This window comes from Trachinotus anak, unplaced genomic scaffold (assembly GCF_046630095.1).
Source record: "Trachinotus anak isolate AG129_WGS33_773 ecotype Australia unplaced genomic scaffold, CSIRO_AGI_Tana_v1 ptg000021l, whole genome shotgun sequence".
Classification (NCBI taxonomy): Eukaryota; Metazoa; Chordata; class Actinopteri; order Carangiformes; family Carangidae; genus Trachinotus; species Trachinotus anak.
The window spans coordinates 14647528-14671843 of record NW_027273872.1 but is presented as its reverse complement, the minus strand read 5'-3'; the positions used below and the strand labels follow the sequence as shown (position 1 = coordinate 14671843).

The following is a 24316-nucleotide window of genomic DNA, read 5'->3' as shown; positions in this document are numbered from 1 at the left end:
TATGATTAAAAAAAAACAAAAACAAACATGAAATTTTGAAATCTAGGACTTGTGCAGTTTAATCAGATGAAATACATACAGTACATTTCATAAAAATATGAAACATCAAATTGTGCAAATAGAATTTCAGCCAGGAAACACATGTAGCGAGTACACGGGCCAGCTAGTGAGAAACCAGGGGCGCACTGGTCTTTAACCGCCTCTGACCTGTCTATTGTCAACATGCTGCTCAGGATGCAAATGGCGGGATTCAATTTCATTAATTTCATGAGGCAGGGGCTTGTGGATTTTGCCAGTCAGTGTTGTTTTGCAGGTAAAAGGAGGTTCGGGCTGTATATTAAAACTGGACTAAATGTGACTGAAAACTGTTTAAGATTTTTTCAATCATCACATTTTCAACAGACCCTACAGGAGCTCTTGGACATATTTTTGGCAAAAGCATGAAAAAGTAAAATCCTTTCATACGCAGTGTTAGTGCAAGGGTTTCAGGATGCAGTTTCTGCTCCGTGCCACTGCTGCTGTGTCATGTTTACTTTCGCCCTCAACCTGGATATGTGCACAGTTACCTGCAGGGAGCAATCTCAGGGACTGTAGCACACCGGTTCCAAGTTTGCTAACATTTGCCACCACAAGCTACTGGTCAAATTCTGTTCAGCGAATGCCATGACTGTACTGTACAGAGCAAAGTACATTTTGTTGTGTATAAATGTTCCTCTTTGTTTGTAAGAGAACAATTTTGCTATTTCTTCTTTCAGAAGTTACATAGACTCACTTTTGTATCATCAAGTTTGAGTTCTCTGTTTACAGTTCATTATCCTCAAGAGATGCCCAGTGGGATAAACAGTGAACCACCATCGATGCAATTAAACATAATTATTAATTCTAAATTAAAACAGAACATTAAAGCACAAACTTTGACAGTCCTAATTTAAATACTTAATGTATTAGGGTTTAATTTATTACAGGATCATAAAGAAATGTCTCTGATATGTTAGTCACACTCAGTAGTATGGAGCTTTGGAGCGACCCATGGATAATTTTGTTTCTACCTGTCTGTTCTCAACTATTCAATTGCCAATGTCCAAGAAATTTAGCCTATTTTGAGAACTAGCAGATGAACAGAGACAGGAAATCATCAATACGGCAAAACAGGCCCAGATACATGAAGAAATGTACTTCAATTTAAAGCTCAGGGGGATTGGATAACAACCAGCCATTCAAACAATTCCATATCACATCCAATGATGCCTGTAACAAGCACTTCATCCTCTCTGTGCTTTCCTCAACATGCTTTCCTCTTTTCTTCTCCTCTTGCCTCTTCATTCTTTTTGTGCCCCACCCCCCACCCCCCACCCCACCCAAGGTGGAAAGTCATTATGTTGCCCTCAACTGTGATTTTTCATCACTTTTTAAAATAGAAAGAAAACACAGTCTCACTCTCTGGAAGCCCGCAGCACTCCTCACTGTACCATCATAGACACATGCTCATCTCTGCCCCCACCCGTCCTTATTATACACACACATCTTTCCAACACCTGGGGGCTGAGGTGGGAAGTGGGGGAGGGATGAAAGAGAGAGATGGATTGTGCAGAGGTGTAATTAGAGTTCTTGTGTGTGTCAAGGAGATGTGGTTGTGTGATTGTGTGTTTGTCTGAGGCAGCAAAAGTGAAAGAGAAATAGCACAGGTGTCTGTCTGTGTGCACGCATAGTGTTTGTGTTTCAGTGTGTATGTGAACATGTTGACTGTTCAGAAAACGGATCAATGCGTCCTCAAACTCCCATTTCCCAGTCAAGTACAAAAGACACATCATCGGTTAATACAAATAAGGACGACAAAGAGGAGGGAGGGAGAGATCCAAGGGGGAGGAGGGAAGAGAAGAGAAGAGAAGAGAAGAGAAGAGAAGAGAAGAGAAGAGAAGAGAAGATGAAATAAAACACTAGGAAAAAAAGGGAAACTTACTCTCAGATCCCGTACTGTACTCTACTCTCTTCTTCTCTTCCTCAAATCCAAAATCTAATTACTGAGACCTCAGAGCTTCAACACTATCTAATGCTTTGTCAACTTTGTATATTTTTGTGTCCGTGTTTATCATTTTTGAAGCCCCCATGTGTTGCACTGCGCCCTGGCTGCTTATGTAACGTGCACAAACACATTCACACTGCCACACACATACACACAACCTTTTTGCTGGTCTCATAAAAGGTCAATTGAAACACAAAGCAAGGTGAGTCAACCACTTTGCAGTGGCGCATACATCACCAGTTATTTTAAGATAGGGGGGGAGGGGTCAGGAAGGACATTCACATGGGTGCTGCATCAAGGGACTGCTCAGGGAACACACACACACACACACACACACAAACTAATTTATTGTCCATACACACACTTCACTGACAGTCAGAATTTTAAACACTGTTACATAAGGACTCTGCTATACCAGGGCACATTTATGTCAAACATTTTTTAACCCAATGACAACAAACCTGATCTGACTCACACTCAAAATCTCACACTTGCCCATTAAAAGAAGTCCACATGAGCGAAACATTCTCATCTTTCCTGGTGCATGACGAATGAGGAAATTAATTTGCGAACGCACAATTCCTGCCGTGCACAAAAGACAAACCACTCATAATTAAGCATAATTAGAACCTGATGTCATGTGGCGTTTAATCTCACTTTCTTTTCAATTTATCTCCTTTTTGTCTCGTTTGCCTCAAGATAGAAAGCAGCGTCATCCCGAGCTGGTGTGAATGGGAGCAGAGAAAGAAAGAGAATGAGATAGGAGGAAGGTGGGTGGTGGGACAGGGAGGATGAGGTAAGTCTGAAAAACGGAGAGGAAAGAATGGAGTGGGGAGGCTTAAGTGGGGCAAAAGAAGAGGGAGGACAGCAACAAGGCAGCTCAAAGGGCAGAGTGAGGTGAAGCCACCAGGGAGAGAAGGCGACAGAACAAGAGAGAGAGAGATAGGGAGAGAGAGAGAGAGGCAATAGTAAACCGTGTTCACACAGAAAAGCAAAGATATAAATAAAGTGACTGATAGAAGCAAGTGTGTGTGTTTCTGTGTGTGCAAACGTGTGTGTGTGTATGTGTTTGTTTGTTTGTGTCTTGGCTTGACTCCCGGGAGCAGCCACTTCTGTGCTGCCAAAGTTTCACTGGGTCTACCACCATGCCAGGGTCAATGCAGGCACACACACACACACACACAGACACAAAAAGGAGGGCATGGCACCGGATTAGCCACCAAAAGAGAGACAGAAATGGAGAAAGAGACACAGAGCGAAAGAGGGAGATGGTGGAGGGATTAATAACAGAGGGATGGTGTGTGAGATATAGGTGAGTGCAAAAGAGAAAGAGGGAGAGTGAGAATTGCAGTGGGTACAGAAATAGAGAAATAGAGATGGATTGGGGAAAGGAAGAGAGAGAGAGAGAGAGAGAGAGAGAGAGAGAGGGAGAGGGATACAGAGAGAGAGAGAGAAAAGAGAGAGAGAGAGAGAGAGAGAGAGAGAGAGAGAGAGAGAGAGAGAGAGAGAGAGAGAGGAGGGAGGATCACAGGGCTCCGTGAGCATGTGAGGATCAGCAGCAACAGAATGAGACAGAGAGAGAGATAGAGAGCGGTAAAGAGACGGAGGAGAGCGCTACTGAGGACTAAAGGACTATCAGAGACCAGAGAGACACACCAAGAACAGGGGAGAGGGGAAGAATGCGGACCAAAGAGCAGCCCAAGAAAAGGTAAGTGACTGAGAGAGCAATGAAAGACAGTTGATTAAGATTAAAAGATTGTTGAGAGTGTGTGTGAGTGCAATGTTTTCTCCTGGTAAAGATGTTCTGTTATGACCCTCTGAGGAATGTTTCCAGTCTGGTAGCCTGCGGCTGGTACTTTATTTTTCAAAGCTGCTCATTCAAAATTTAAGACACCAGCCAGGATTTTGTACAGAGATAATAGTGACTGTAGAGACGCAGGCACCAGACAGCCAGCTGGACTAATGGGCAAAATCCATACTTAACATCTCTGGACCACACAAACAAACAAACACACCAACAAACAAAAAAAAAAACAAAAAAAAAAAAACAAATATATATTGTAGGTATGTGGGTGTGTAGCAGGTGACTAATCCTATCCGTCACAGAAGATGTGATGTAGATGAATATGCCTGTTTGTGCAAGGTATGCGCATGAGTGCAGTGCTTATTTTGTGTTTGATCATACAACATTAATTACAACTTTTTCTTTTAACGTGGAATCCAAATGCTTCCGTCAATTCGCGCGTGTGTGCGTGCGTGTGTGTGTGTGTGTACGTGTATACAAGAGAGAGACACAGAGAGAGAGAGAGACTATGTGGGTGTCTGTTGCCCGATTACTATTAAAAGCCTCTGAACCAATCATCAGAACAGCTAGTGTAGCTTTAATATGGGATTATATAGCAATAACCCTTCTCTTATACACTAATGCTGCCCCTGTGCATCTGTGTATGGGTTTGTGTGTGTGTGCGCGTGTGTGTGTGTGTGTGTGTGTGTGTGTGTGTGTGTGTGTGTGTGTGTGTGTGTGTGTGTGTGTGTATATGAGAACACGCAAAAGGGTGTGCAGGGATCTACAACTGACACAGTGTGGATATATGTGACCTGTGCACTTAACAATTACATAACCTCATCAGACAGTTAAGAGCATGATTTTGAATGACAGTTTGTGCATACGTATGTGTGTGTGTGTGTGTGTGTGTGTCACAAGTCTTTCATGGGCACACACAAACAAATCAACAAGTTAAAAACTGAGTGAGGAAAAAAATCATTGTCCTTCTTCTTTTGTCACATTTCAGTGTCCAGTTGTGTTCCAGGCGTCTCTATGCTGCTTCTCCATTCAAAGACTTTATGAATGATTGTTTAAATGATGAAGAGTAAACAACAGTGGAAGCACATTAGTTGAATAAATGATACAAATGTTATAATGCTTGCATGTATAAGGAGTCTATTGTGGTAATGTGATTATTAGTGATGCTCAGGGATACTGCTAAGTGCATTTCTCCGTTTTCATCCTTGCATAAAAGAACGATGCATGCTCTACATATGTTTGCAGGAATTTGATTCCTTCAGTTTTCTAATGAATGCACTTTATTCATTTTGATTTGCACTTTCATATCATTTTGAAAAAAAAAAAAAAAAAACTTTTTCAGTATGCAGCAGAGTTGTTTATGTGGCACAACAGAGCACGTATTGGAAATAACTGCAGCATAGAAAAATAATTTGAAGGGGTATGATACAAATTACAGACTAAGGAAACTTAATCAATAGGTTATGGCATTATACTGCAGAGAAAAGAGAAATAAAGGTTAATGGAGACTGACAGGAAGACAGGAGGCAGAGTTAGAGGAAATGTGTGTGCACTTGCAGGTGTGTGTGTGTGTGTGTGTCATTGACACTTTAGCCGCACTGCTAACCAGACAGACTATGAACAAGTGATGAGGAAGAGACGAGATGTGGCAAAAGAGAAAAGGACTAGAAAGACAGAAGGGCAGGAAGATTGATGAGGGGGAGGGAGAGAGGCCAGTGGGGGCAACAGGATGGAGAGACAAGAGGAGGAGAGATAGATTGTGGGTTAATGATTGAGAGATTGGATGGGATGTGTGGACAGGATGAGTGATATAGCAGAGGAGAAAAAGATGAGAGGGGAGAGGAGGACAGAGAGAGGAGGGAGTAATCAGAGGACAGGGACAAGTGAAAAGAAGGAATAAAAAGACCAGGTTACAGGAAGAAGAGGCTAAAGGACAGAGGGGGGAGTACGCAGTTTGAGCAAAAATGCAAAAACCGAGACCATATCATACTCATTACCCACACTGCATCAGCAGCTCCTCTTAACTCACACACTTCATTTTCCTCTGTTGCCTTACAGGCCATAGTCTTCAACGTCCTCATATTTATCTCTGATTATCAAATATTTGGTGGCAAATATCTCATAAATATTCAGTTTTACATTGGTTTCTCTGCTCCAGTGCTCAACAAACACACATTACTCTAGCCAAGAACAAAACAAATGAATTAAGCTGGCAGATGGAACAGTCAATAATTTGTTTGTCTATATTTCACCCCTTTTCTTGTTAAAGGTTGTAAATAAGCTTTTAGCATAGATCAAACAGAATTCTTTTTTTTTTCTCTGAGGGCTTTCTGACTGGAGTTGGACATCACTTTGAGCTATGTCCTATTTCTACACTCATAAACAAGTAGAAAGGGGCTAAAAAGGCCTCTGCCATTATATTATTAATATTTCATTCACATGTGAAAGTGCAACTGAACATGAAAGTCAATTTGTCTTCTGTAATGTCCTCTAAAATGGTCAATGATCAGAAAATGAAACAAATCCCTTAGAACATAAACTTGCAGGAATTACTTTGAATGCCTATTGAAAATGCTCACGCATGTATGCAAAGTAGAACTATACAACACAAGACCTTTAGATTTAAGACAGAAAGACATAACTATAATTTTCATCATTATCTGAGGGCCCTCAGAGAAAAGGATGACAAGTCCGGGCTCGCTCCCAGCTCCCATGTCTAATGAAGAATTAAGTGACAGGCCAAATTCCTTTTCCGCTTTTGTCCAGTTTAGGCATCACTGATTCTTAACATGCACGCACACACACACACACACACAATGGAAGAGTACATAGACTCAGAAGAGTTTGTCCAGGGGCAAGAACTGACAATGTTGCTGGCTCACAAATTATAGTTCTGAGCTTAAACCAGGAACGTGAGTCCTCATTGGCCACCTCACTGTGAGCACCAGGAAATGAACACATGGGTCTTCACGTTCGCAGAAAATTCTCATCGCATAACAGAGATGGTGAGCCAGATTGGAATGTAAATATATCATTAATGCAGAGTACTAAACGTGCCGTAGAGCACAGTCGTTTTCTATTATTCAGTTCTGGCATGTCAGTGTGTGCAGGAAAGCCACAAAACGTTGTCATGTCGCAAGTTTCTTGGAATGCGACATGTTCCACTGTTTGAATGAGTTGCTTTGAAGAGACACTTGAGTTTCTTACTATCAGTGAGGCACACACAATCTGCCCCAAACAATGCTCCAGCGAGAACCTCACTTGAATTATGCTGGGTTGGCTGAGATGCTCGGCTTTTGTGATATGAACATTAGCCTCTGTGGCCTGTGGCTCTTCAGTTCAAATGCTGATTAAAGTGCACTGTCCCTAAAAAATACGGTTGCACCCAATTAAAATGCACAAAACAAACAAAAGAAAAGTCTCCAGAACCAGCAGAGCAGGTTTCCTGCTTGTTTTGATGTTCATTACTGGATTATTCTTTCTGTCGAAAGTGCAGGAATAAATGATAATAAAAAATAAAGAAACTGGTGACCAATAATGGAAACAAAAAACCCCCCAAAAAACCAGAGAGACAGTGCAAACATACTGCGCATCTGAAATGCAGCATAGAAATATTGAACATCTGCAGTCATACAATATTAATCTCTGGTGCTTCACTGTACTTATGGCACAAACACACACATATCTTCATTTCACAAAAGAGGTAAAACACAATCTGCTTTTCATTTTGTAAAGATGTAATTCTGCTGTTTCGTGTTTAGTCAGGTGAGGCAGTGAAGTCATACCTGTAAAGAGCTGGTCAGGACAGCTGACCTGTGTTACAGCTCATCTGCTGATCGTATTAGTCTCGTTCAATCATCAATCACATTTTTTTTTTAAAAATTCAGAGAGGAGGTTTTAATAATCTAACAGCTCTTATACTGAGCAGATTATTATGGCTACCAGTGCAGACATCACTCCAACTTCTTCCTACAATTGTTAATGCCTGTACAATCTCTTGAAATTATGTCTGACTTTGATGAGTCACATTTATGGAAATATAAAATATGTATATTCACTATAGTGAATTACCAGAACTCTACATTACCGGAACTCTACTCATTCAGATAGATCTGGGGAGCAGCTTTTTTCCTGCCAAGTAGAGTTATTGTAATAAATGGTCCTAAGTTTTTTGATTTAAGTGTCCCTGATGAAAATAAGTGTTTGGATTTTAACTGACAGTTTCAAAGGCTTGTATATGCACAGAAATAGTGGTAATAAACCACTATATGTATATTGCCAAACCAGAGTTCAGCAATTTATGCAAATCAAATTTGTGCTGTTGTTTTGAGCCAAGTCAACAAAGGAAAAAAATGACCGCATTACCCAAAATGCAGAGTGTGTGTGCCCTGTCTCAAAGGGCCAATAAAGTGCTGCGCTTGTTGTGTTCTGTGAGTGAGAGAAAGTGACTGAGGGAGGCAGTGTGATTACAGAGGAGTAAAGTGAGTCTCCTGCTCCCTAAAACACACACACACATGCACGCACGCACACAGGGCCCGTCAATCGGCGATTGAAAAATGAGGCTCACCTTGAAACGACAGGGGACTTGATTCGCTGGAGCATCCAGTCCTCTGTTACCACTGCAAAGGCAGGGGTGCGCACTCATTCAAACATATATGTACACACACACATACGCACGCACGGCCTTGCTGAGACTGTCTGTGTGTAGACAATTCTTCAACAGCCCAAACCCTCCAACTGGTAAATTAAACTCATTGCATGTATAAACAGCTTTCATGAAAAGCTGCACCCTGTCAGAACACTCCCTGTAGTGTTTAAAGGCTGTGTGTGGAGACAGATGCTCAAGCGTACTTGCAGTGCGTACTGATTACTGACAAGCAGTGTGTGCAGCTTCCCACATCTCTTCTCTGTATTCTTCAACAAACTCTATCAAACGCTTTTGGAGATTTCAACTTAGGAAAATGTGCCTTTATATCCCTTCCTCACACACACACACACACACACACATCACTTTCATCTTGTCCGTGATCCTTCTCCTTCATCTGTTCTCTCCCTCTTATCCCTCCACCACCTCTCTGCACCTCCCTTTGCTGCCGTCTTCCCTGTTCTCCTCTTTCGTCGCCTCCCCCCTTCATCCCCCAGCCAACAGTGTAACCTCCCCTTCTCCTCCCCGTTCATTTTGCACAGCCAGAGGTGAGATGTGGGCGAGAGACTAAGATTAAATATAGAGACTGAGGGAGGGGAAAGAGAAACACACAGCAAATCAAAGCCAGCGTGACAGAGATCGAAAAGGGGGTGGTGAGAGGAAAAGTGTGACAACAAACACAGGTAATGATGAAAGACAAGAGCGACGAGAGGAGAGTGGTATCCAATAAGAATGAGAGAGAGTGAGAGAGAGAGAGAGGGGTTCAAAGAAAGAGAAAGACAGGTGTGTGAATCACAGGAACTGATGTCTGAGGACATGGTGTCACTTTCTGCCTGACAGCTTGCAGGTCAGGGGTGAAGAGTGAGACTTGGAAAGGTACGCACACACACATGCAGGCACATTCACAGACACATAAATGGCTAGTGACAGCAAGGAGAGGCCGAGAGAAAGTTTTTTGCAGCAGGTGCTCTGGTGTCTGCTATGGCTGCCGGTAGAAAGACAAATGCTTGGAAATGAGCTGCAGTGAAATTACCTTCAATTGACTTAGTCTGAATCCCAAGGCAAACTGCTTGACAACACATATACACACTCAAACGCACACACGCGTACATGTGCACGCACATCTGCAGTCCTTACCGCCTCCGTGGCACGCGCAAACACCGGCTCGCTCTCTTGTTCACACTTTCCCTCTCTTTATCTCTTTCTTACTCTCCGTTTGTCTCAGGAAAAACATCATCATCATCATCATCTGCAATTTCTTTTCGCAAATGACACATCTCAGTCTGCTTTGCAAAGAGATTTCACACATACACACACACACAAACACAGAGCTGATATCACATTCACACACTAGAAAAAAAAAACAAAAAAAAAACCCTGGAAGAGTTTGTGAACTCTGGGTTGAGGTTTGAGACCTCTGTGGCCCACTTCACAGCAATGGTTACCACAGTTACCATGGTAACTGATCATAAACAGTCTGGGCTGTCAATTAGGTGTGACAGCCTGTTAGCCCCCAGGCAATGCAGCAGTCCTTGAGCCAAACTCACTGTCAAGATATTAATATAAATAATAGAGCAACATGTCACTGAAGCAGAAAGTCTTGATCTATAGCGCCTTACGTAAAGACCTTAGATGTCAGAGCTCCACCGTCTGCCAGCGATGCTCTACAGCCATACTGTTTGCCAGCAACTTTGTCATGAGTGCTAACTGTGCTGTACTGTGTGACACTGACTGGTGTCTTAGCTGACACGTATAAAGGCTCATAAAAGCAGTGATGGAAGAATTATTCTGGTCATTTACTTAAGAACTCGAGTGCTAAATCCTCCTTAAGTGAAGTACATAACTATTAGCATCTAAAGTATTACAGTAAACGAACTGGTTTGGTCCCTCTGACTGATATGTTATTATGTATGAAATTATTAGATTATTAATACTGAATCATCAGTGTTTAAGCAGCATGTTACTATTGTAGATGCTGGAGGTGGAGCTAATTTGAACTACTTTATATATAGTTTTAAATACAGGGACACCAGATAAGTCTGAGAGGTTGTGAAGTCTGATACACAAATCTGTTTTCAGCTTCTTAGAGTTTTTATCTAATCTTTAATTTTTGGTGAGATATTGGATCATTTGAACATGTATCACGATGAATCCTCAAATATTTAATACATTAAGAAGTTTCAAGGGGAAATCACTATTTCGTATTTCGTGTTAACAACTCAGACATCTGAAATGTGACCTTGACTACATACTGATTTTTGTAAGACGTCAGATGCCAGGAAGGACGGAAACCACTGGTTTAATCTTGAACAATTTTCAAAAGCTTGGTATATTACCCATTGTGTAAGCTCTTTATCTTAAAAGTAACTTGTAACTAAAGCTACCAAATAAATGCAGTGGATTGGAAATAGCATAAAATGGAAATACTTAAGTAAAGTACAAGTACCTGGAAATTGTGCTTGAGTAAATGTACTTAGTTACCACAACTGCATAAAAGAGGGATGCAGACTGAAAACAATCTAAATTTAAACTGTTCTCAATCCTATGCTGCGGCCCATGGGCAGGCCCACCAGCATAATAGAGTGTATTCATTCAGTTTTAATATTTTATGATCTTAAATGAAAACTGAATTTCCAAAGAGCTTGACAATATTAATTACACTTGCTGTCAGGGAAAAGAGAATAAAATGGCTAAATGTCCATTTTTATTCTGCTGACATCAGGCTACAAAATGAGTTGATATAGGTCACACAGAACATCGGTATGAGTGAATGTGTGCATGTACTTTACCCTGAATACATATGAACTATTAGAGCAGCAGTCAGGCTCATCACAGTGAGTTAGCACCTGTCCAGGGATGAGGAGTATTTTTTAACTACTACAGGGCCACTGCTGAGAGACACCTTCAAAAACTCCTGGAACGGTTCAATCTGATGTTCGCCTTTACTTTTGAGACAAGCTTCCTAATAAAAACCATTCTGTCAGTAATCTCAAGGGTTCTTAAACTAATAGGTGAACAATGCCATATTTCATTTATTTTTGAAAAATATTGCACTGTCCCAGCCCTGACCCTATACAGCAAGCATCTGTGCTGTGATGTTGCACCAGCTGGCATGAAATAAGCTCTTTTTCTTTCTCTCTGTGTGGAAGTGTGTGTGTGTGTATGCCAGCTGGTTTAACATCACGCAATGAAAATACAGCACCGTTATGAGGATAGGAGGAGAAAAAAACTAGACAGTGCTGAAGACATAAAGAAGACTTCACTCAGAAGCCTCAGACAAGCCTGAGCACAAATTATCCTTTGTGACCAGACCCTTTGTCATCTGCCATTGTTGGAAATAATCAGGAATCAACGTCATACTAGCATCCTGAGTGGCAACGAGGAATCTCAGGTGGCCAGTGGTCTGATAATAATGAAGGTGGAAAGAAAGATATTTGCCGACCTGAATCTACAGCATGACTAAAATGTACTGGTGCTTGTATTTTGTGCAGAGATACCTTTGAAGTCCCTCAACAAATGCACAGGGTTATAAACCACAGCACTGTCCCGACTGCCCTCGGGAGCTAAATGTGTATCATAAAATGATTTCATAAATAAGAGCTAACTTTTAACCTGACAAATGTGACCCCAGCCAGTTTTTCATCCTCCTAAATGCTGTATAAATTGCATTTGTAAATAACCTCCATTTACTCTCCTATCTGTGCCATTTTCTTTGATGTACCCTGCCAATATTTGCTGCTGCAATGGCCCAATTTCCTCATAGTAAAAATTGGATATTATATTATCTTGCCCCAATTTCATCAGCTAATCACAGTGTCAAAGTGCAACACTGAAGTACTCTGAGTCAATTCTCAGCGATCGGAAATGATTAAGCTCAAACAACCCAGAAATTGTGACTAAGCATATTAATACCAGATAAGACTTTGACATAACTGAGCTATGCATTAAAGTTAAGTCTGTTTTAAAAAGTAAAAGATATATTAACACTGACTTGGGGCAACATGCCTGTCTACCTCACTGAAAAAACAGGATCAGTGGTGCAGAGCTGAACATGATGCCAAACTTTTTTTTAATTTGATTTCCAAACTGCTTCCATGAGAGATGTCAGGGCGTGATCCATCACTGGTTTACATACAGCTGTGGGAGGCAAACATAACGTCGTTTGAAATGTGTCACACTGTGTGATCACGTAATGACAGTCTGCAATGACATGTGTACTCCTACATTTATGAGACGTACTGACAAAAGCTCTGAGGAGGGTGTGCGACTTACAACTTTATAGACACACACCCTTTTTGCCCTTAAGATATCTCTGGTCTTTTCTGTTCCTTCAAGAGAAACAACTTGATGAGATTTAGAGTTTTCCCTCTGTAACTCATACCCACCTGCTGGTCTAATCAAAGGTTGATAGAGTTCTATCGATCTGGTCAGTCTGTGCATTCAGTCGAGGTCGCAGCTTTTATATGGTGCTTTACGTGCCTAATGTCTGCGTCTTTTTGCCTCTCTCTCTTTTTCCTCTCTTTCTCTCTCCAGAGCAAACCAGCACTGCCCAGAGAATCCATCCAACCCGTCATCCACAGGCAATTGGTCTCAGACTGATGTTATGGAAGTAGCCAAACTAGTAAGGAGGTCATTAATGGAAGGACATTGAGAGTTTATAGCCTCATTGGATATTGAATTTCTGTCTCCACCTTCCACATACAAACTCTCATACTGCTGCACAAATACACACATTCATTTGGGTAAACAAACGCTGGAAACATTCCTGCTTTCTACTGGATATAATCCTGCTGACGTTGGCTCATGTCATCGCTTGCCTCAATCCCGTTCAGCTCCTCAGGGGGCTGAGCCAACCTGCAGAGGAGTATGGGCAGGAGGGTGGCTGACCCAACCAATCCAGTGCCTGCACTGGGGGTTCCCCTGGCAGGGGGACGATGGGGCCCGCTGTGCAGCGTCGGGGTGCAGACATCTCCCGGACTGCGGATTCTCCCCTCCATCAAACAACACGGCAGCCAGCCAACCAACACACATCGTCCACTCAACGTGGCAACAGGCAAAACAACGACAGCAGAGACAGGGGGAGTAATCAATAGTGACAGCAACAGTCTGCCAGTGTCCAAGGAGACGTCTCAGAACGAGATCAACAGCCTGACACAGGACGACATGGGATCACAAGGGTCAGGCAGTGGAGTTTACTGCCAGATCAAAAGTATTCAGACAAACCCCAAGGACACAAGAGGTAAAAGGACAGCTCGGTATACAAATGGCAGTGTAGTAGCATCTGATGTGGTGGGGGGGGTTTGCGCTGAGGCCACAGAATGTAAGGAGCCAGCCCATGAGAGGAGGAGGGTGCAGTCACTGCGCGGGGAGGGCCATCGTTCAGTGTTAAAGACGGGGAGCGTTTGTACGGCCGTCCACACCACCCCGCCTCGGCCCTGTCGAATGATGACAACTTCCCCCCCTCGCCTCTGTGGGACTTGTGGGAGGAGACGATCACAGATTACACCGTGCACAGGCGCATGTCGCAGGAAGGTTGTCAATCAAATAACAGCCAGCCAGACCTTACCTAATCCGCCGAGGAAACCGTCTGTGGGCCCCAGCCAGTCGAGAAAAGACTCTGCCCTGGACCCTCAGTCTCACACCAAAAACACAGACACAGCAAACACCTCCACACACACATCAGTGAAAATGTCTCAAATACCGCAGCTGTCACACACTATACCAAAAACACACAGCTCGCATTCCAACCAAGCTGCACACACTCAGAACAAAACACGAGGTTCAAAGCAGCAGACGAGGCCACATTCTGCAGACTTTACTCATTACAAGGACTCGGCCACACAAACAACAAGCACGCACATACACAACAACACAGACAGAACCACAGCTACTACACATACACAACGAGCACACACGCCATCTGCAGAGGTCACAGAACCACATTCAACTGACAAACACAAGCATGACGTGGCTGAAATCCAGCAGAACGATGAACGCACACACCAATACACAATAGTCCAAATCACCTCTAAACCTCCAGCTTCTTCCCTTAACAGTGAAACTAAATCTACCGACACCCCACCTCTCCCACCAAAAATCTCTCCTAAAACCACTTGCTCCAAACCGGCCACACCTGTAGCGCAAACCAAAAACACCCAGGAGACCACAAATACTCCAAAACAAGCATCTTCAGAGCGGATCAAACTCAAGGACTACACAAAACAGAAGAGCAAATCCTTTGACGACCACACACTGCCTTGTAAGACTCATATGAAAGCACAATGTAACGGTGCTCCGGGAGGATTGTTGGGCACACACACGGGGAATGCTCCCCGAGGGCTGGAGAGGCAGCTGCAGAGCGTGGAGGAGAACCTACTGTCCAATCAGGAGAAGATCAAGGTTCTTCTCAATGTCATTCAAGACCTGGAGAAGAGCAAGGCCCTCAGCGAAGGGTGAGAGATGGGAGATTTGGGGGGGGGGGGGGGGGGGGCAAACTAGGGGGAGAGGTGAAACGATACAGGAGAGGCAGAGGTGTTCTCTTTTAGAGTAAGTGCTTAGGAAAGAGAGAGAGCTGGAGTGATCAGGAGAAGAAAGAGAGGAAGAACAGAGGGTGTCAAGGGAGAGCACGAGATTGAGGAGAGAGTATATTTGAGGTTTTACGGCAATATATATACTGACAGGCTTTCAAGTCTGTAATAGATTTTAAATGTCAGGCCTGTGGAGGATTGCTGTAGTGTGTGTATGTGTGTGTGCATGTGTGTGATCCAGCTCTGTAGGGATGTGATGCCTGCCAGCCTGCAATCAATGTTTACTGATCCTTACATCTCCTGTCCTTTTACCGTATATACCTTATAGGATGTGTAGTCCCGGTGGTAACAGGTAGAAGACATATACTGTCCACCAAAGCAAAGTCCTCACTTCTGTCTCTCTCCTGGGAATTCTTTTGTTCTTCCTCCTCTCCCCACCCATATCCTCTCTTCCTCTCGTCTACATACATCCAAGCTGGTTTTCCATACTCACTATTTTCAATCGACACCCTCCCCTTGATCTGAGGTTCTTTAACCCGCTTCAGGCTATTCATCCTTTCCTCCACCTCCGCACCTTTCTTTCCTCCATTCGTAATTAATACCTTTTATCTCTCTCTCCTCTCATCTTTCACCTCCTCACATATATACCATGAATCACCTCTTCTTTCTCCATCCTAGCACCATTTTTTGAATGTTTTTCTGCCCAGCTGTCATGTGTTGGCTGTTTCGTTTTCTCCTGCTTCTACTGCTCCCCGGCCTTCACCTCCTCATCCTCCTCCTCTTCACAATGTCACCTTTACTGTCAGTAGCTCGTCTCCTGCAGTTTATACCATTCTGCCCCTCACCCTGAATGTCAGCCCTTTCCTTCACACGTGCCAGTCACTTCCTTTTCTCCTCCCAGTAAACTAAAATCCATTCCTCACCTCATTGCTTCCAAAACGATAATGTTTCTACATCTCCATCTAAGTTCTCTCTGCATGTTTTTACTCCCTCCATCCCTCTCCTTCCTCCTTCTTTCTGTTCAGGGTTAACAGATGTCTCTAGCTCCAGACTAATCCCCTTCAGATTACCTTTGAGGAATACAATTAATGTTTAAGCTGCACAATAAGGCTCCTAAACTCAGTGTACACGTGGTCCTGCCCTGTGTGTGTGACTGTATAAGATTATGTATTCATATCCCTCAGTGTGCGTGTGTGTGTGTGTGTGTGTGCTTTGAGGGTGCCAGTGCGTGAGGAAACAGGGTAAAAGGGGTAAAAAAGCAGACAGAAGAGAAAGGGAGAGAGAGAAAGAGAGAGCAATTATGAGATAGTGAGAAAGAGACATAAAACGAGGAAGAAAAGTAAGAGAACCAGCAAGTGAGAGTATCTGTATCTGATGCTGTGACAGAAATGAAAGTACGCTAAGTGGGCCGCTGTGATAAAAGTCTCCGTGCTCAGCTCCTCATTTTCTTTTCTCTCCTGAAGCGAGCACTTGTCTTCTCTTGCTGTTGTTGTCTTTGATGAAGACTGGTAGGGGAGAGGAAGTGATGCCAGTCACACGGTCTCTCTCTCCATGTAATTAAAATGTCCATTTTATCAACATAAATCAGCTACTCGCATCTACACAGTTCAGTCCAGGGGCAGCCAAAATATCTTGGCAAAATTAAGAGTTTTAATTACATGGCAGTCAGCATGAGCTTGTCAGGTTTTTTTTTTCTTTAATCCAGTTTTATTTTCCACCATCTCTGCACAGTCTTGAGCTCTGTAGTCTTGTTCAAACTTGATAACATGGTTTGCCTGTGTAATCATACTTTTTTTTGTAATGCACATCAATTCTCAACAAAACAATTTTCTTTTCTACTTTCACTGAATCCTTTGCATATAAAATTCTGGCTCCCACCTGGACCTTCCCAGACAGTCACTGCAAACAATGCTTAGCAACTGTTTTCACCTGCCTGGAATGCTAAAGAGGCAGGTTTTCACCCACTGGGACTATTCAAGCGATGCCCTCGATAGTCATGTTGGGGTACATCACATGCACTAAACATCACAAGCTATTTTGTGCACTTTGACAGCCCCAAGAGAACACACCTGCTGTTGCTGTATTCGGTACGTGTAGGTGGAGAGAGAGCAGTAACAGTTGTGACATCAGCAGCCAAGAGAGCGAGACTCTTTCCAGTCAAGACAAGCTCGGCCTGTTGTTAGTGCACAGTTGGTATTTCTACCACTTCTTCCACTACATCACTGCATAATGTTGAATTCACAAAGACTTTTGTTTGGGGCGGCTGATACCAAAACCAAATACACTGAAAGCTGTAATAAATAAAAATACCAGGGTGGATGGTTCCTCTTTGGGCAGGCTAAAACAAACCGTCCATGCACGTAGCTACCATCTGCACAGCTGTTCAATTAAACTACTTTTGCCAGTGTGTGTGAATGTTTTACATTTGTTGTTTCTACAGTCGCAGCTCATACAGAACTGGTCAGGACATTAACAACTGCCCCACCTGCCAAAAGACAGCCTGCATCATCTACAGGTAACCTGATCAAGATAATGAGCTTACTGCATTACATAACCCACCAGTGGCAACTCATTCTTGCCTGGAGCGTAACAAACAGACCTAAAACCTCTGCTAGAAAACCAAATGCCTTTTGTGGCCTTGAAAATCTTCCATGTGATACTGTTTTTCGCAGCTTTTCCAGGTTTTATCACTTATTTAGCAACCTTGCTTTTCGTTTCATTTTTTCATTACCTTTTCTTCCTAATATCCTGCTTTCTCTGCCCTGTTCTCCCAATGTACTACACATACAATATATCTCTTCTTTATGTAAAATACAAGACTAAGAGTGATATCCCTCGTCTATATTAGAATGAACACATCGTATTCCACAGATTAGTAGAGGATGCTCTCTCCAGGAAAGCTATTAACACATAAAAGAGCTTCCTGTGCAAACAAACAAAATCTTTCTGCGCCTAAATAATGTTTCTTTCCTTTTCCAGTTGTCTCTTGTTTGTGTGACCTAAATAAGTAATCACATTCTTAGATCCTCAGCAACTTACACAGCTGCACCCCCCATAATCTGATACCACATACTGTAGTTTAGCCCTGCCTTCACCTCCACCCCATCCCTCTCTAATTCTCATCTTTTCATTATGTAAATCACTCCACCTTTACACCCCAGGCCTGCTGAGCCTCCCTTCCTGTCATCTCTAACTTTCGATCAAACTGGCTTCCACCGTACAGCCGTGCCTCATTCTATCTGTCAATTGCTAAAGCTTTGATCACATGTGCCCCAGCCAACCTCCAGGACCGCTTTTTGTCTCTGCTTTGCTCACAAGTTGAAAACGTGTGTTTTCACATATGGAGAACACAGAATAGAGGAGAAATATTTGCTCTCTGTAGCTGGAATAATCTGGTATCAAAACCTCCTTTTGGTCCAAATCTTTTCGTGAGCATGTATTAGACCAAACCTAGGCTTGAAGCTAAAGCTGCTTGTTTACAATCATATATAAAATCTCCTCTGCAGGCCACAGGGGATGAAGATACATTTTACACAGCCTCTATTCCAATTCTCCCCAACTCCCAAAGATACTTGCCTCCCAGCAACACCACATCTGCATACCTCCTGCATTTTTACTTTCTATCCCTCTGGTATTTCATCTCTATATTTCCACTGCACTACATTTCTGATACCTCGCATCCAACTCCAACACCACAACCCCCCCATATCATTCTCTCCTCCCCTTGATCTTAATTAACACAGCAGGATTCTTAACCCAGTAGGTTGTAATGAACACCGAGGGGAAAGGATTACCACATGGTAGCATACCCATACACCTATGCATACATATGGGGTGTGTATACATGTGTGTGTATGTGTGTGTGTGTGTGTGTGTGTGTACAGTATATGTAAATGAAGATACACAAACTTTTCCACACTTCACACAGGCACATGCATACACATACACACAGACGAAGATAAAGACAGGGAACCACAAGCTGAGGACGTGTGTTCACTCACACATTTAGTTAAATTAGTTGATTAATCTATTAGTTGATCAACAGATAATTAACAGCAATTTTGATAATAATCTAAATCCTTTATTAAGCAAATGTGGATTTCTGCACAGACTCTGAAAACAGATGAATTTGATGGAGAATAAATAAAATAAATAAATCTAACTACTGAAAGCTCTGAATCTAGAGACCAGCAATCTAAGAAAGGACATAAAGTTCTATTATTTTCCTTTTTTTTTTCCATTAAACCTACTCCGATCAAAGATTGACCATGAAGTGCAAATAAACCAGTTATTACATACTAAAACCATTAACAGCAGTCATAAATAACAGTAATAATATTAAAAATATTAAACATAGAAATATTTCTCATCTTTGAAATGAATGAGCTTCACATATTTTTGTGGCCTGAGGCTTCCCTGATCTCAAGAGTATGTTGTTACTTCTCACATCATTAGAATGCCTCTCTTCTTTCTTCTGTTTCAGAGATTTGCTTTCCTGCTGCACTTTCCCTTTGTTTTTCCTGCACACATGCAAATACAGTCATGTATACATACATGCTAATTAATCCAACAAAAAGGGAAATCAGCTGTTATTAGACACATCTGTGCACAGATTTCATATGCATACTCACACACACACACACACACACACTCATGCATACTGACAAACAAAAGAAATGAATATATTTCACGCTGTGTGAAAGACTTCAGCGACTTGGACAGACATGCAGAATCTGCTTCCTAATCTTTCCTCTCAAATATCAGTACAAGTTTCTTTACATACATTACATATGCGGAAAAAACTAATTTTCAGCAGTTCAATGTGACAAACGCACACAAAAGTCCAAATTACAAGAGATGTATGGGCAGTAACCGCCTTATCAAAGCCACAGAGAGGATTCAGGGTACAGAGGATGGGAGATAGCGAAAGAAACACACAAGCTGAGGATGAATTACGCGTGGGACTGAAACATCCATCCTAATGATATGTGGTGAAAAAAGTGGTTTTGATGTGGGCTGGCTGCCTGAAGATGTTTTACCATTGTCAGCCCTAATTAATCTGTATGGTGAGAGACAGGGGGAGAAAAACTTTTGACAGCCCCTCTGTTTCTCCTCTTAACGTTTAAATGGCTCAGGCACACACACACAGAGATACATACACCTTAATCCTATTGCACATGCGAACCTTAACCTCACCCCTGTCCACTACATGACTAACCTTAACCCACACTTTATCAAAAAAAAAAAGTGAAGGTTTAAAAGCAAAAAAAACAAAACAAAAAACACAGTCATGCAGACGCTTGCAAAGATGCTGAAGATGACAGCTCACAGAACAAATTAGGAGCGGCTGCTATTCCCGCTGTGCCATAATCCCATGAACAATAGAGGGAGGTAGATACGGGTAGAGAGAGGTAGAGGGGTAGTCACAGAGGATTGAGAGAGAGGGGGGAGGTTGAAACCTAGGGAAGTGCGTTGGCAAAGAGACACTTGACAGAGAAAAGTCCTCATTCTAAAACAGGAAAGACTCGAGACTGAGTGAATGTGGGACAGGTGCACCACTTTACCTTTTTAGATATATTTTGTGCCTGCGTGTGGACAACATCTGTGTATGTGTAGTCATAGTGCATCTCCTTTATCATTTATTCATGGCAGCCATCTCCCTTTCTTTGTGCCCGCCAGAGCTCTTACTTCCTCCTGAATTCACTGGCTTCCTCCACGCCCATGCTCTCTGCCCTCCTCTCTCCACGTCTCGTGTGGCAGTCATCTTCTCCTCATTTACCTCATACTAGCTTTTTTACTTCCCTCCTTTATTCCACAGTGACCTCTCTGACCTGTTTCATTAAAGCTCGCCTTTCTTTCATTTATCCATCCCTCCATCTCCCAGAAGAGGTTGAATTCCTCCCTTTCTCCTCCCTTCAGTCCCTGCACGCTGCCTTTTCCCCTCTCTTAGCCGTGGGCTTGCTGTGGAAGATGCACACGTTGGCTGTCAGGGGAGCTCATACGTGTTTGTATAGCTTTTGTGTGTAAGTGAGCGTGTGTGTATGTTGGAATATCGGGATGCAGGAGGATGGGTGGAGGGGGTCGTTGTCGCTGCTCTCCTCGCCTCATCATGTGGCTCATTAACTCCAGATGCCAGACAGACCCTATGCAGCTCCACCCCTTGAATCCAACACAACACACACACACACAAAACACTGAAAAACCCAAAGTCTACTACACTATGACCCGCAGCAGTGGACACTTCAGAGGGATGGTGAGAAAAGAGCACAGAGAGAGGCGGAGGGGGGGGGGCATAGAAAAAGAAAGCCAAGAGGTCTGCTTTGAACACATCAGAAGAGCAAAAAAAGTTCCCCCCTTGCTCCTTCCTTTAGCTCCTCCATTTTGCAAATGCTCCTTTCCTCGGCTTTCCTTTCCTCTCCTTTTCTTTCCTGCTCTCTTTTCCATTCTCCTCCCACTCCTCTCATCTCACCAGCCTGTGATCTAGTGGAGCATGAAGCACACAAGAATACAATGGATGTGAAATGAGTGCTGAGTTGAGACCGGTGCGAAAGTAAAACTGTGTGTGTGTGTGTGTGTGTGTGTGTGTGTGTGTGTGTGTGTGTGTGTGTGTGTGTGTGTGTGTGTGTGTGTGTGTGTGTGTGTGTGTGTGTGAATGCTGAAAGTGCATTCATCTAAGATAAAACCACAACACTATTTCACATCTAAGTATAAGTGCAACCTGTCTTTAAAGTGCTGTAAGCATTTTGAGACGACATTTTGATGTCACTGAAACTCGTTCGTTCACCTTTCTCTCAGTCGCTCTGGTTCTAATCTCTTTCTGCTCAGTAGACCTCCACTTGTCCTTGCATCCCTCTGCTCCTCTCCTCTCTCTCTACTCCTCTCTCTCTACCCCCACATCTAATATCCTTTTGTGAAAAATGAGCTGTACAAATGAATTTGACTTGATTTGACACTATCCCAACCCCTAAATCATGCTCCTGCTGCCTCTCCCTCTCTCACCCCTGTCTACTTCTCTTTCAACTGCTCCCTCTTTCACTCTCCTCCCCAGTGTGGAGCATGATTTCCGACAGCAGGAGGGGCGCTTCCAGGGAGTTATGGAGGCCCTGGAGGGGGAGTATGATGTGCCTGCACCCACTCTGACCAAGCCCATGCCAGCCCCATCCTCTGGCGGCCGCCCCGGCACCAAGGCCCGCGTCAAGAAACTCCGCAAGAAGTGTTTCTGGTGGCTCTAAGTTTTGGGAAAATCACAACAGCCTGTCTGGGAAGCAGGTGCACACAGGTGTGGATTGTGTTTCAGGGGACTCAAAAAGTAAAGCATCTCTCTCGTGGTCATGTGTGGTGCGTGTGAAGTGTCACTCAAATCAGGAGGGGGCATTTTTCTCAGCAGCATCCCTGTAAATGGCACTTTTTCCACAGCAATCCATCCTCAGCTCTGACAAATCCACCAGGGATCAGTTAGAAAAAGAGGGAAAGCACTACAGAAGGAAATGAGAGCCAAAGGAGCTGTTGAACCTTTCTCTCAGATCTGTCCGAGAGGGAGTTTCAGGAAAAGATCATCCCGATCTTCTCTCTGCGGGAGCCGGACTTTAGCGGCTAATTTGTGATTAATTTTTGACTAAGGGTGAGGATCCTGTTTCCCATGACACTTGTGTAACAACGAGAGGAAGTGTTGACACTTTGGATGACAGACAGGCGTACTGTTTGTAACTTGGCTGACTGGCTGTCTAGACAGATGGATAGATGATGTATGAATGGATTTATGCCAAGATGGATTCACGCCTACAGCCGGGAATGAATCTTCACAACAATTTTGGCTAAATTACAGCAATAAGCAGGGGAACTGGAACAATTTGGAATACAGTGTCTTCAGATGGCTTGACAGCCAACATTTTGTTGGTGATGCGCTAAGAGGATGTGAGCAGAAAACAAGCTGATGGGCTCTCTGGAAACAAAGAGACAGCACACAGGATGGACATCAGGGTTTAGAGAGCACAGCGGAGATTGTATCATAAGAATACATTAAGAGACAATGTGATAGGCAGCTGATCAAAGACTGACAGGCTGTGTCAGGTAATTAAAAAATCTGTCACCGCTGACTGACAGAGTGATTGATTCTCTCCTTTATTACCATCCAAAATGGAAGTGTTCTGCTGTAATTTCAATCTTGTTTCAAGGATTTGTACGTCGACAATGTGCATACAAATACATGCACAGAGGCACACACTAATTCACACATACGGTAAACTCACAGAAACACAAGTATTCACACACACACACACACACACAGTGCACACATATGTGAACCGGTGCAAACTAGGGGTAGACCAGCTATCAGTTCACTGCTAATGTCTGGCGTGTAGCCATGCTGTGTTAATGTAACCATATTTACAAAATCAGAGCCAGTAAGGCGCCAATTAAATCAGTCTGAATTATGGTAAACTAGACGTTGATGTCTGGGTTTTTTCCTAATTCATCATTGCACATATTGTGCAGAGGAATGCTCCACTGACATGCTACGATGTGAAGAGCCCGAAGCCATCAGCTTTCATGTAATTTAGCACCAACCATCTGTGACTGTTTGCACTGTCACAGTGAGTGAATAAAGTTACCAAGTAAACAAAACATATCCAATCTTTTTGTTGTTCCCACTAACAAACATCCCCTTGTTCACATTAAATATACCAGAAGTAATTTTCATAGCTATATACTTGTTCTGCAGCATTCAGGCCATACTGCCACTGCTAGCTCGTTCATCAAGCTACAACAGAGCAACAGAAATCAATAGGAAAACTGACACTGCAAGTCTACACATCTTATCAAATCAGTATACTTCATCAGGTCAAGCTACGTTCTCCCATATAAAAGTGAAATTTTAATCAATAAACAACATCTTTGTAAAATTATAACACAATAAGTAGTGAAAAATGGCATTTTATAACAAACTATATATTGGCAGACATGACTGATATCAAAAATTAGAACTCAAAAGTCCTGCACGGGTCTATCCCTGTTGCAAACACACACCTGCAACAAGATTTTGCAGACACACAGACACACACCAATGCATATGTCACAGCAGTTTAGACTCTAACCACTAATCTCACGAGGGCCTACTTCAGCTGCTTCTGGGGGACACGTTGCCACCAATTAGTATTCTGGACGACAACACACTGACGAATCTATATCCAAAATACCCTGTCGTTGCATTTTTGTAAGCTGTCCCATAACAGTGTGTGAGCTCCCACGATGCCCTTCTCTTCCTGATCTCCCTCTTGTATGTGCAATAAAAGTGTGTATTTTAAACAGAATGCACTGTT

The 24316-nt window shown here is 42.9% G+C and overlaps 2 protein-coding genes across 4 annotated transcripts in view; one reads left to right on the top strand and one right to left on the bottom strand.

Annotated features, from left to right (window-relative positions):
- The window catches only part of dock2-like (dedicator of cytokinesis protein 2), a 95112-nt gene that overhangs the window by 24437 nt on the left and 46359 nt on the right, over positions 1-24316 (bottom strand). The gene's annotated exons all lie outside the window — the stretch shown is intronic.
- Positions 13004-22373, top strand: LOC139637930 (uncharacterized). 2 transcript variants are annotated; one of them, XM_071506924.1, is made up of 4 exons: positions 13004-13093; positions 13305-14924; positions 17440-17514; positions 22048-22373. In XM_071506924.1, exons 2-4 carry the CDS (start codon positions 13339-13341, stop codon positions 22229-22231), a joined length of 1845 nt encoding a protein of 614 aa, XP_071363025.1. In that variant the 5' UTR covers positions 13004-13093; positions 13305-13338; the 3' UTR covers positions 22232-22373. The 2 variants fall into 2 exon arrangements, with proteins under 2 accessions (XP_071363025.1, XP_071363024.1); XM_071506923.1 differs by lacking the exon at positions 13004-13093 and having other exon boundaries at positions 13208-14924.

Excerpts from the sequence above, each read along its gene's own strand:
- LOC139637930 (XM_071506924.1), top strand. The coding sequence starts at position 13,339 with ATGGGCAGGAGGGTGGCTGACCCAACCAATCCAGTGCCTGCACTGGGG. Across the intron at positions 14,925-17,439 it reads AGCAAGGCCCTCAGCGAAGG|TCGCAGCTCATACAGAACTG; the intron begins GTGAGAGATGGG and ends TTGTTTCTACAG. Across the intron at positions 17,515-22,047 it reads ACAGCCTGCATCATCTACAG|TGTGGAGCATGATTTCCGAC; the intron begins GTAACCTGATCA and ends TCTCCTCCCCAG.